Here is a 13,116-nt window from a genome sequence, read left to right as displayed (position 1 = left end):
TCATCGCTGCAGGCATGGCAATGTCTGTGATGGGGCAGCCCTTGCTCTGATCAGCTCCTGAAGGGACTGCAGCTAATTTCTGGCACAAATCATGCTGCCATCCATACTTCTGCTACACGCCATGGAGGCGGCGAGCGTGTGGGGAACACAAGCAGAGGGGCTGCACCTCCAAAGCAAACCCCTTAAAGTTTATTGAGAGCTCTGCCTGGGGCAGGGGGCACATAGGTCTGGGGGTCCTTGGCCATAGTACCACACGGGATCCTCTGGTAATGCTCTCCCTTTCTCTCCCCACAGGCCCAGCGACCATGGCGAAGGACGGGGCTGAAGCCCCCTGCCTCAGCAGCCCTGGGGGTGCTGCTGACCCTGGCCCTGCTGGCCCTCTCCCACCTGCCCCCCCCCCCAGACCGCTCCCCCCACCCGCTGCCAGCATTGTCCCCCCCTGGCCCCCAGCCAGAGGCAGCTGCCCCCCTGTCCGGGGTCCAGACTCGCAGCAAAAGGCTCCCCATATCCCCAGTTCACCTGCAGTGGGACCAGCCTCCTGGCCAGGGCAGGAGGTGGCGGCGGGGTGTGGGGGGTTATGCTCCCCCGTGGCTCTCCGATGATGACCTTCAGAAGATGCAACTGCTGGCCAGTGGGCAGGTGGTCTCCAAAACCCGTGTCCCAGCCCATGGGCAAGTCCTGCGAGTGGGGCTGCGGGCCATGGGGGACGCTGAGCGGGATGCCTCGCCAGCCAGCCCAGAGTGGGAGTGCCAGGATGGGCGCTGTGGGCTCATCAAGCGCCCCAGGGACCTCTATGAGGTGCTGGCCTTCCACCTGGACAGGGTGCTGGGGCTGAACCGCAGCCTGCCTGCTGTGGCCCGGCGCTTTACCAGCCACCTCCTGCCCTACAGCTACACCGACGGCTCCCTGCGACCCATCATCTGGTGGGCGCCTGACCTCTGGCACCTGGAGGATGTCAACAATGACCAGAACTCCTGCGCCCTGGGGTGGCTGCAGTACCAGGAGATGCTGCAGCCCCATGGACCAGCGGTGACAGCTGGGGATGCTTCCTGCTCCAGCATCCCTCGTGGCGAGTGGAGTCGCCTGGCCCTCTTCGACTTTCTCCTTCAGGTAGGGCTGGAGCGACGGAGACCACTTGTCCCACCAGCTGTGCTGCCCGGGTCCCCCTGCAGCTGCCTTGTCTGACCATGGTCTCCTTCTCCTCTGTGGGGTCACATAGGCTGCAGTTTCTTGGGCTGTAATTTTACTCATTAGCTAATGGGGAGCGGCAAAGCTTTGTGCAGAAGCAGTTTGGCCCAAGAATGGTCCATGCTTGGGACTTGCAGGGGTTTTGAACGCAGCGAGTCCATTCTCACATGGGTGAGCTTTCTCCTGGCATGGCTCCATTGGCTTCGCTTTGCATGGCTTGGGATAGGGCATCACTAGGGGCACGCAGCGTGTTCTGCATCAGCCCCATCAGATCAAAGTCTGGGGATGCGCTGCTGGCACTGGAAAACAGGGTACCCGTCCCTTTGTACAGCATTGCTTTCCCCCTGCTCCTCTGCCTCTTCAGCATTAATAGTGCTTAATCTTCTGTCTGGAAAATCATACCCTGCTGCTACGAGGGATTATGACAGCGTCCCAGAGAGTTACTATTTCTTAGAGGGCGGCTGTGAGGAGGCAAAAATTATTTCTGTGGAAAAAAGCCTGTTTAGGCACCTTGGGGCTGGAGCTTTGGTTATCAGACAAGGGGAAAGCGCCTGAAAAGGCAAGTATTAAAATAAGAAAGAAGTGAAGAAAGAAAGGGGAAAAAAAACCCTATTAAAATACGTGTTCTTATTATTCTCTCTGTTTTTTGGCAAAGCCTGACCATTAATCTTTATAACCTCAGACTATGGCTGGCAGAGGTGGAGCAGTCCTGGCTGGGCTGGGAAATATTTTAGCTGAAACAGCCAGAGAAATGAGAAGATTAACCAACCCCCTTCCCTTCCCTAGGCCAATATGCTGTCGAGTGCAATGGAAAGGCTGTGTGTCCAGGAGAAAATATCTAGTTTTATGGAGACTTCCCCTTGGCGGGACGAAGCAGCGCAATGATAAATCCAAGGGCAATCCACAGGCTTTCCTCAATAACTCTAATGGGATCCTCCCATGTGGAAAAGTCAAGTAAAGGTAAAGAGGCACCAAGTCAGCAGGATGTTATAGAAGAGAAACAGCATCCTTCAGGAATGGCTTTAGCCTCTCACAGCCCCTGCTGGGGAAGGAGAAGCTGCCAGCTTTGAGCCCTGCTGTACATTGGCATTGAAATCTTGGTGGTTTTCTTCAATTAGCCTTAAAATTGGGCTGTTTCTGTATTTATTTCTCTTGGTGTTTGCCACAAGGGAACAACCCTCTTGGTGCAAAGCTCTTCTGGGGGAAAAATGCTGAGCCTGGTGGGAAGGGGGCAGCTGCTGATGGCTTTGTCCTGCACTTTAAAAAGGGCCAAAAATGCATCAACTCTGAAGGGCTGCAGCCACATCCCTGCTCTGTGGCACTGGCTTCCCAGCCTGGGGGAGAACAAGGAAGTTTTCCATGGGGGAAGCCAACCCAGGCTAAGTCACGGCTGGAAAGATCTATCAGACCCAAGGAGATGCTCTGGGGTGGCTGAGCTTTGTGTGAGACCAAAGAGGGGCTGACAGCGAGCTTCTCACAGGGTTTGAGCTTGGATGGGAGAAGATGCAGCTCATGTATTCATGTTTCAGCAGTATGACCTGGTGTTCCATTCATTAGAACCGTTTAGGCTCTGGCGAGGAGAAATTAATATAACCAACCTGGGGAGGGCCAGGGGAGGGAGGGCTTGTCAACATGTCAACAGCACTCTAGCATCTCCACAGCCGGCTGGTCCACCTTCCAGGGCTCCACTAGGACATTAGGTCCAGCCTCCACCTTACACCTCTGTGGGTCCAGCACCCATCCACCTCAGTTTCACAGGCACTTGTGGGTGCGTGGGGGGAGGTCTCAGCCCATTTAATGTCTCTGTAAGTCATCACGGGTTGTCTTCACTTTCTGTGAAGCCTGGAAAACAACCTGGCAGATGAGAAAAACTGGAGTGCTGAGCTTTCCAGCAGGTAGACCAAGGAGATGCATGGAGGAAATGTGAGGTTTTCTTTCATTTCCACGTTTTTTGTGTCAAAAGACACTTTAACACTTTCAACCAGCATGTCTCCCAATGAAGAAATGCTGACCTGAGTGCTTCATTAAACCTCAGGAAACAGAAGGTTTTGTTAAGGGGCTCCGGTGTGGGACTAATCTTCCTCCTCAAAGGGTTATGAATGTAACGGCTATGGCAATCAAACTTTGTGTTTCCTGCAACGTCTTCTCCAGTGCTTGATTAGTGTTTGGACTCAGACTGAACTCTTTCTCAAAGCACAACCTGTAATAGATAAATTGTGCTGCTGATCAGGGTGAGGGGAATAGGCAGCCACTGTGGGTTGCTTGGCTTCTGCCTAAGTCATCACCTGTAGATAGCCCTGGGCTCACCTGAGACAGGCTCCACAACAGTGCCAGGAGCCTCTCTGCACCCCAGGCCCTGGCTCCCAGGTTGGTACCAGCAACCCTGAGCAAATGAGAAAGTTGGATGCCTTTGTGCTGCAACTGGAAAATATATTCATTTTATATCTATTTAAAGGAAATAATATATATATATATATATATATATATATGGGGATATTTTTGCTGTAATGTTGCAAACAGGCATCCGGAGCTGGAGGTGGTGAGCCAGCCAGTGTGGTTCTATCTGCCCCACAGGCCACCACAGAGGATGTGCTGGCTACTTCTGGCAAAGCTAAGGAAGCTTCATGAATACCAGGGCAGGATTACTGAAGCTGGGTCTGGCAGATTTATGTCTTTTAAAAGTCCCTCATCCCTCTGAGGGCACGGTTGAAACACTGGAAACTGCCAAGCAGCACTGGGGTTTCTGCAGGGGTTTGGGGTGGGAAGAGGGGGGCTTGACAGCCTCGAGTACGCAAAGCCTTGGCAGCACCTGCAAATAATTAAACACAAATGTAGTTAAAACAAGTCACCGTGGCCCAGCTTACATGTCAGGCATGCTCTGTGTAGTGCACAAATTGCTTTTTCGCTTGCCAATCCTTTTCCATTCGTCTTTCCATTGAGAGCTGCTCAGGTTACCATAGGGATGGATGAAAGGGCGTATCTGTGACAGGAGCCAGATAAAACCATTATCCAGTGCACTGAGACTTGGCCTGAGGAAAAAAAGTATCTCTTTCTGAGGTTTCAAAACCTAGGTTTCCTTGGGTGCTTTTGTTGATTTTTTTTCACATTCATCACCGTGTATGTCTTCCCTTGGTTTCAGCTGGAAGCGTGACCTGTTTGTTCTGTGCAAATACGGAGTGTGGAGGTACCAGGTGCAGAAGGTGTCTGAACTCCATCAGGAAGGCCTGTCATCACCACCTTTGTTGGTCTCTTCTCCAGGCCAAGGGGGGTTTGCAAGTCAGCTCAGCTTCTGAATGCTTCCCTGCCTCTCTCGCTCACCAGTGTGACAAAAAGCTTTTCCTTTTCATGTCTACTGAAGATCCTTAGAAACTTATTTTCCTCTGAGCAAGAAAAGTTCACAACTGGACCTCCCTGTCCTGGGCTCCTGTCCCCGCTAAGGTCCACAAATGTCTCCCACAGGTTCATGACCGCCTGGACCGCTACTGCTGTGGGTTTCAGCCTGACGCCTCTGAGCCCTGCATGGAGGAGATGCTCCACGAGAAGTGCCGAAACCCAGCAGAGCTGGTCCTTGTCCACATCCTGGTACGACCCCCACTCCCCAGGGGCTGCTCTGGGACTAAGTTGAAGGTGCCTGGGAGGTGCCTGCAGGGCTGAGGTGGCAGAAAAGGGGATGTAGGTCCCATGGTGATGCTGGGTCCATGGTGGGAGGTGTGTCTGGGCACGGAGGAACCTGGGCTTTGTCAGCTGCTGGCCCCCAAATGCTCTCAGCATTTCTCAATGCATTAAAAAAGCAGCCCAAACCCCCAAACTGGTGACTCCCTGTGGTAAGGGAACTTTTCCTTCTTGTACCGCTGGCAGGTCCGGAGGAGCGCACCGTCCCGGCTGGTGTTCATTGACAATGCAGGCAGGCTCCAACACCCTGAGGAGAAGCTCAACTTCAGGCTCCTGCAAGGCATAGACAGGTAGGAAGGGCGAAGTGCACGCTCCTGGGGGCTTGTCCCAGGTGAGGGCTGAGCTTGGACGCAGGGATGGACAGAGCCCTCAGTGCACACTTTCCTGCTGCTCCTGGCCTCCCCAGTCCGGCACCTGTGTCAAGCGGGGCCACCTCCCACCCAGGACAGGGCAAGCGGGTAGGCTTGCTAACCCATCACACGTGCTCCTGCCCTGAAACTAGCTCTTCATCCTGCTCTGGCTGGCCGATGGCAGTCTCCAAAGCCTACTTTCCCCTCTCAAATTGGCAGCTGTGCAAAAATAACAAATAGTCAGCATTTCTTGCGTCGTTGCCTGTCGGGCATTTTGGCACACTATAGGCCCCTTGTTTTAGAGCTTATTTGGACCCGTTTCTGATGGAGCTGTCCTGCATGCTCACCGTGGGCAGTTTTAAGCAGAGTGCTCCTCATCCTATGTTCCTATGTTCCTCTAGGTGGATATGCATTTCTGCTAAAAGCAGGGGTGGCCTTTGCTCGGCCCTGCTGCTCCCCTCCTCCCTGCTAGGCTTTCCCTGTGTAACCCCTTCCCTCCCTCTCTCTTCTGCTCCTCTGCTGCAGCTTCCCTGCAGCAGCGGTGGCCACGCTGCGGTCGGGCAGGTTGCAGAACCTGCTGCTGGAGTCGCTGCACGTGGACCGGGAGCTCTGGGAGAGCCAGGGCGGTGCTGAGGGCCTGAGACCCCTGCTTCGGACCATCGACAGGCGGGCACGCATCCTGCTGCGGTACATCCAGGAGCGCAACCTGACGGTGTTTGAGGACTCGCTGCGGTGAACCAACCGACCTTTGGCAGGCACGGCACGCCTGCCTGGCAAATCCCAGCGGCGATGTGAGACTGCGTGCGGGTGCTTGGCTCTCCAAAAGGTGGTTCCCCTGCTGCTTGTAGGATGCCCTGGAGAAGGGATCACAAGGAGTATGAAAGAGGAGGAGGAGACTTCTCCTGAAACAATCCACAACTGCTTGAGAAAGGCGACAGTTACCAAATAATGGTCTCAGCATGGATTTTCAAAGGAGGGGCACAGAGAGATTTTTTTGGGGTGCCTTCACCCCCCACCCCCACCCCAGCAACTTCAAAAACTGGAGGCTTGGGCAGCTGAAGAGCCCACAGGGGCCCTGGAAAGGGTTAAAGAAGCAGTGAGAGGCACTGCTCAAGGCTGGGGGAAGTCACTGGCAGCCTTTCAGTGGCTTGCACTGGGCCTTTTGAAGATGCCTTTGCTGTTTCCAAAACATCACAGCCAGAGAGACTGGAGCACAGAGGGGAGTTTTCTAAGTGGATTAGGCAGGAACAAGTTGCCAGAGCCGAGCTCTGCCTTTCCCCCTGTGGGCAAGGTGATGTGTGCCTGGGAGCCAGCATAAGCCACTGCCCGCAGCCGGGGCCAGGCAAGGTGCCATCCCGGCAAGCACCCTGTGCCATTGCCATGTGCCATGTGTCCTGTGCCATGCGCCCTGCCTTGGCAGGCCTGGGCTGCTGCCAATGTGCATTTTGAATGTGGGATCTGAAGATTTAAATCTCTCGCTCGCTCTTTCTCTTCACTGTCAGGAGACTAAAGGGCAAACCTACCCCACTGTGAAAAGTGATCCTGCCTGCTCTTTTAAGGCACAGCTGTGCAAAAACTCTTCCAAGGCTTGCAGAAATATCTTCTAACCAAAATGCCAGGCTATTTCAGCAGAAGGCAATCAAGTGCAAAATGCTTTCTGAGCATGCTCAGGCAGAGGCCATCCCACTCCTGTCACCCCTTAGGCTCTTGCCCAGCAGCCCACTGTGATGGGGTGCAGCAGCACCCCAGCCAGGCAGGTCCTCAAGTGTCAGGGCTGAGAGGTAATTCAAAAGCAACAGGAGGAAAAAAGATACAGGGATGGGCTTTGTCAGAGCCTCTTGCTCTCCACAGTGTGTTTCCCAGCTGAGGCATGCAGTCTGTGTTTGCTTGCCAGGAGCAGATGCTTCCCACCCCATGGGGCTGGCTTTTTAAAGGGGCCTCAGGGAGCAGCTCTCCATTTCTCCAGGGCTACAGGTGGAGCCTCCATGCTTGAGGCACCCCAAATCACTTGTGCCTTTGGAAAGTCTTAGCGAGATCGGTGTGGACACCCATGCCATGATGCTGTCCCATTGCCCTAGCTTTGGACAACATGGCCACCCATGAAGCGGGAGAGGAAGAAGCAGTGGGCATTGATGCCTTCCCTCCTCCACCCCTCTCAGCACCATGTCAGTTTTAGAGCCTGCAAGGGGAGACTTTAACACTCACGCTGATAAGCATGAGCAATTACCTTTCCCCCCCCTTTTTCCTCTTGCTGAAGAGAAGATGAAGTGGGGTGTGGGTGACGAATCAACAACCACAAGTGCTCTCAGAAAGTGTCAGCACTCGGCATCATGGGCGCATCAGCATCCAGAGTACCAGTGGCAGCATCTTCCTGGAGTCCTGCCCTCCAGTTAGCCAGGGAAAGCCTTTCCCCCAGCACTCTCTCCACCCCATGATTTACCACCCTGTTTGCTGCCCCATGGGATGGACGACCGTTGGGAAAGCCCTGCTAAAGCCCAGATCATGCAGATTCATTATTAGGAGGTGACCTTAGCCTATAAGCATGGGGGAGAACCAAGTAACTCATCCTGGGTCCTGTGAAAAGCCATGCCCAGGCATGGCCTTGTATGAATATAGGAGACTAAACATAACGTAATTAAATCGAGAAAACATCCTGTGAAAAGCTATGTGGTAACAAGAATATTAGATAGGATGTGTAGCATCATAGTCTTATTTTTCTCATTAAAATGAGAAATTTCATTAAAAGAGGTTTTCATCCAATGTAAGCCAAGTTCTCAGCAAGAAGTGAGAGGAAGGTGGGGCACTGCGTGGTGGCCAAAGCTGCAGGCTTTGCTGTGCTGGAACAGTGGCTTTTGCCTTGCCTCTCGTTGCATCTGCTTTACCTTATTATTGCACAAGGTAGTGGGGATTTTTCAAGGTTTTTTTTCATTTCCTTAGTTGTAACATGTGTGTTTGCTGCCTAAACATGTATGGGAACATCTGTAAGCAGTTATGCATGTGAATAAAAATCACTTTTTATTTAACAAAGAACAACGTATGGAAAAATGAGAGAAGCAAAAGCCATGATCTTGCTGAGGCTGATCATTAGTCTCCTCTAATAGTAATTTTTTCCATGGGCTTTTGTCTATGCAGCCAGCAAAGCTCACAGGCCCTGAACTGTGGTCATGGCCATTCAGAGAAATTATGTGGATGGCTTTTATATCAGCCTTTAATATGGAGCATTGGGTTCAGTTTGCTCGAGCCATGACTGTGTCATAATTCCTATGATAATCTTATTTTTATGGGTTTATAACGTAGTTAGAAGAATTCACTCGGAGCCACGCTTGACAAACAAGATCTCATCTCAGCAGTGATCCTGTTTTAATCAAATTTCACCAGGCATCATCACAGATCCTGTTGGGGTGAGGTAATAAAAAAAAAGTACATGGTCCCAGCTGGCTGCGGTGCTGGGGCACGACTTCTTCAGCTTTAAGAAGGCGGCAGCAGCTAAGCAAGGAAAAAACCAGTGGAGAAACAAGTTAAGGCACTTTCCCTGGACTTGCAAGAGATGAAATGCCTGTGGCTCCCAGTGAGGGGCAATTAAACACAGCTCCCATCCTATCAAGGATGCTCTTGCTAGCATCACTGGTGACAGGATGGAGTAGAGCAGCAGCAAGGAGCCAAGACCATTAAGAAAGTGAACCCATCTGTGTGCAAGTGCCCCCCGGAGCCAGCAGCATGGGCTTAAGGTACTGCTTGCTCCACGCATCCCCCGAAAAGACCCAAGACAAAAGCCCAATGCAGCTGTCCCGTGCCTTGTCCTTCCCTTGTCACTTCAACAGCTGCTGGAAGAGCCTGTAAGGCTTTCCTGGAGGACCAGGCAGCGCTCCCGCCAGGGCTGCTTGCAGGAGGACATCCCTGCAGTGCCCTTGTGCCCACCCTTGGCACTGTGGGAATGTGCTACTCGCTGCCAGTGCTCTGGGAATAGCATTTGAGAGCACGGGCACACTCCCTCACCGGGCTGCATGAGGCGGAAGCTTTCTTTCCACAGTGATCCAAGTGGCATGATCTGTGTTTAGCAGATCTCTGGCTGCCTGCGGCCCTTCAGCTGGCAGAAAATAGGGCTGGGGGAAGAAAGGCAAGGGCCAAATCAGCTCCAACCGACTGAACACATGCACACACAAGCACGCATGTAAACTCATGCACCCCAGCCCTCCCACATGCACGCACACACGCACTCACACTTGCGCCCCACCCACCCCCGTGCATGCACGTACCCATATGTTCACACAGATGTGCATGTGTGCACAAATGTGTGTATGCATATCCTCCATGAACATGCATGCATGTGCACTGAACCCATGCACACTTGCACCCACCCAGACCGAACCCCACCCCACCACCCCACTCCTGTTCAGCCTGTTCTTAACCCCCACAAAGCTGGCAACCCTGGAACACCCCCCAGCAGCCTGCTCCAGTTCTTTGCTGGCCTAACTCTCCATAAACTAAATGCCTTTTTGCTGCTTTAAGGGCCACTTCTTGAGCTGCTTGTTGCAGCCACTGGACACGAAACAGCCTTTGCAGCAGCCCTGTACAGACCTCACAGAGCAGCCCAAACACCCGCTGAAACCACTCACGGGCTATGGATGACACCAGTGGGGTGGCACTTGGAGGTGGTGCTCAGACATCCCATAAGATGCTCAGCAAAACCCACCCAAGCATCCCTGTGCTGTGCAGGGGAAGCATGGGCCAGCTGCAGCCTGAAAGGCAAGAGCTAGCAAATAAATCCAAATTTATTGTTAAATAGCTGGATATAAAAATAATCTGCCTTTTAGGAAGCAATTTATTTATGCTTTCAGTACTTGCTTAAATATTTATGCGGAAAAGGAAAAAAAGTCCACTTCAACATAGGACTACCATTGTAGCAACAGCCTTTAAGATTAATGGAAGTAAATTAGCCTGACATTTTATTTACATCCAGCAAAGCAATAGATAAACTCTCCTCGTGATGGATTTTCTTCATTAGCGGGGCAAACGCTTAAGGTACAGCTTTTGACATTGTTTCTTCCAAGCGGTTAGACAAACAGTTTATCAAGAGTATAAAATTGTCAGGAAATGAAGCAGATTAATGACCAGTAAAGGGAAGATCATTGAATTTATGATATAAGTAGCAGTATCACTGGACCTTAAGAAATGGTTTATTAGATAAGCAACATGTACGTGCATGCAGAAGTGCTGAGCTCTCCCAGACCTGCTGCCCTGGCAGTGGCTGCTCCCCAAATTGTCTCTTCATGGCAGGGGAGGGTCTCTGCACTGAGGCTTCACCTCCCGCCTCCTTCCCTTCCCTTAGGTCTGGGTTTATTCTGTAACTTTCTCATTAGAGCTTGTGAACATATTATTTCCTTTCAATTAAAAACCTCTTAGAGTTGTGACGGCTTCAGGGATGATAACCTTGTCTTCATGTCTGCACAGCAGTGACCGTTTCCGCACAGTCTAATTTGGCAATTTCGGCTGCTATTACAGCAGTGATAATCATACCCATAACAGCAACAATAATATATAGGACTTCTCTGGTCTTTTGATCCTTTGGAAAAAATCCCTCAGCATCAGCTCTTTATGGATCCCATATGGCTCCTCCAGTGATTACCCCTGGATTGACAATTAGTCAGACAAAGCAAATGAGGGAAAGGAGACTGGGAACCTGGGGGAAAGAAACATTCCTTGCGATGGCAGAGGAGTTGTGCTTGTGGGCCTTCCAGGTTTCTGCCCCACCAGGCACGGGGTCAGGTTTTCAAGCTTTCAGAAGAGGGACTTGGGGTGCAAGGACGACTGAGAAACACTGGTTTAACCAGTGCCACGAATCTCAGTCTCTGAATACTGTGTCCAGCAGGTGGCATTGGCTTGACAGACGGTCTTTTCCCTGCGCTTGCCAAGAGCATCTTAAAAATTTAATCTCTGGACCAGCAAATTTCAAGCTGCTAGAGCATCATTAATTCCCTAATTCCCTTGCAGCCTAATCCACCCAGCTGTACTTTATATCCCTCCACCACCACCTTTTTCCCTCTGTTACCGTCTCTTCTCGAAGAACAACCAGATCTGTGGAAGCAGCATGTTGCTCCAGGCAGGGAGCCCTGGGAAGCAGGACAGAGCAGGACAGCCACTTGCAGGACAAGAGGCTGCTGCTGGGGCTCTGCCCACCCGAGCCTGGACCCAGGTGCTCAGCAGCCGTGGGAAGAAGCAACCTTTCCTCCCGGCGTCGTGTTTAAAATGCAGCGCAGCAGCTGTGCAGAGGTGCAGGAACGGCTCTTATTATTTAAAAACCCATCCCAGGGACAACTGCAGGGACCAGTCCGAAGGTGCTGAAGTTTAGGAGCTCTTGGGAGTGCTGATGATCCTGCCAGAATAGCAGGCCTCCAAATATATCCAAATACTACCCAAAACAGTGCTGGAGGGTGAGGTCTCTTAAACGTGACCTTCTTGTCATGCCTGTTCACATATGCTGTGCCTCTTCAATCTGTGGCATGGAGTGCCATGGGCATGGGGGGTTCAGTCCCTCTGAGCTTGCAAGTGAAGCGTAAGAACAGTCCTCCAAACCAGGCACCATTACTGATGTGATGGTGGTAAAATTCTTGCTGTAAGGCTTTGACAAGGTGGATCGCATCTGAGTGTGGACGAGCCTTTCTCTCCGGGGTCACCCAGGCATTTGTTTTTCTCTGATTGACCAGCCATTGCAAGGTCACGCTGGCCTGCATCTCCGCTCTCTGCAAGGGGCATCTTCATGGCTATTTCTGTGCTGAAGACCTCAAACGGCGGTCAAGTTTCCAAGAACTTGTCCTCTAGAGTTATTCTGGGTACCTGCTGTTTTGGGAGGATTGTCTCTGTTCCCAAGAGCTCCTAAACTTCAGGACTTTTCAGATAGGCCTTGCAGTTGTTCCCCGGGATAGATCTTGAAGTGATACAGCTCTCAGAGCTGTGTGCTGCCAACCAGCAGGTGATGCAAATCAAGCCATGCCTTGGGGCTTTGAAAGGCACTGGTTTGTAAACAAGGCAAGCCAATGGCAGGATCGGCCTTTCCCAGACAGGAGGAGTTTTCCCTCCCCAGTCTGCCTCTGCGTGGTCCTTGGGGATTTCCCTGGCTTTTTTGTTTTACTCCCAACTGAAGGATCAGCCTCGATTCTTCTCCTTTTCTGACCTGAACCAGGTTTTATTCCCCTGGACCATACCCGGCATCACCAATCCAAGAGATGATGCAGGTGCAAAGAGGGCTCTCGCATCTGGCACAGTGGGGACCCCTGCCTCAGGACAGGGCCACCACCCAGCAGGCAGGGTAGTGCTCGGTCCCCTGTGCATGGGGTGGCTAGGCAGTGCATGTGCTTCCAGCTTCTGTCTGCTGCTTGGATTTGGATGCCATGTGAGTTTTTTCCTTCCCCGGTCCCTGGCCAATTTCTAGTTTAGGCAGTCGGACTCATCATTTTACCTCCTTTTGGGATGGGAGGCTGTAATTTGTGACATCTGTGCATCACCAGGCACAAGGGGGACTCAGACCGTGCAGCAGGAGAGGTGAGGAGGAGGAAGGGCAGAGATGTCAGGTCTTTTCTTTAAACACTGAGTTTTCTTGACGGATACCAGGAACTAATATTTCAGTCCACAGGGGTGTTAACTCACCATATGGGCTGCCTGACCTTTCCCCAGCTGTCTTCAGGTGGCAGTGTGCGGTGATGCCTTCAGAAAGCACCTGAAAATGGTGAGGATTTTTCCCACTAGATGCTCAGCCTTGGGAAAGTGGAGGAAAACTCTCCAGGGATGGCTCAATCCCATGCTCCCCAGTCCAGCTAGATGAATACAGCAGGGTTTAAACCAGGTATAGGGAAGAGCTCAAGGGAAATGTGAGTCCCAGCTCTGCACAGAAATGGGATAGGACATGTCC

At 52.0% G+C, this 13,116-nt stretch overlaps 1 protein-coding gene across 1 annotated transcript; it reads left to right on the top strand.

Moving 5' to 3' along the window:
- Positions 1-282: 282 nt before the first annotated feature.
- Positions 283-8,232, top strand: GASK1A (golgi associated kinase 1A; the record flags this gene model as incomplete). Its single annotated transcript, XM_027793665.2, has 4 exons — positions 283-1,110; positions 4,648-4,770; positions 5,047-5,150; positions 5,736-8,232. Coding segments are annotated over 4 exons (1,266 nt in total), but the record flags the coding sequence as incomplete, so codon positions are not given.
- Positions 8,233-13,116: the final 4,884 nt, after the last annotated feature.

This window comes from Falco peregrinus, chromosome 5 (assembly GCF_023634155.1).
Source record: "Falco peregrinus isolate bFalPer1 chromosome 5, bFalPer1.pri, whole genome shotgun sequence".
Taxonomy (NCBI): domain Eukaryota; kingdom Metazoa; phylum Chordata; class Aves; order Falconiformes; family Falconidae; genus Falco; species Falco peregrinus.
The sequence above is the reverse complement of the archived record's forward strand: the minus strand, read 5'-3'. Positions and strand labels throughout refer to the sequence as shown.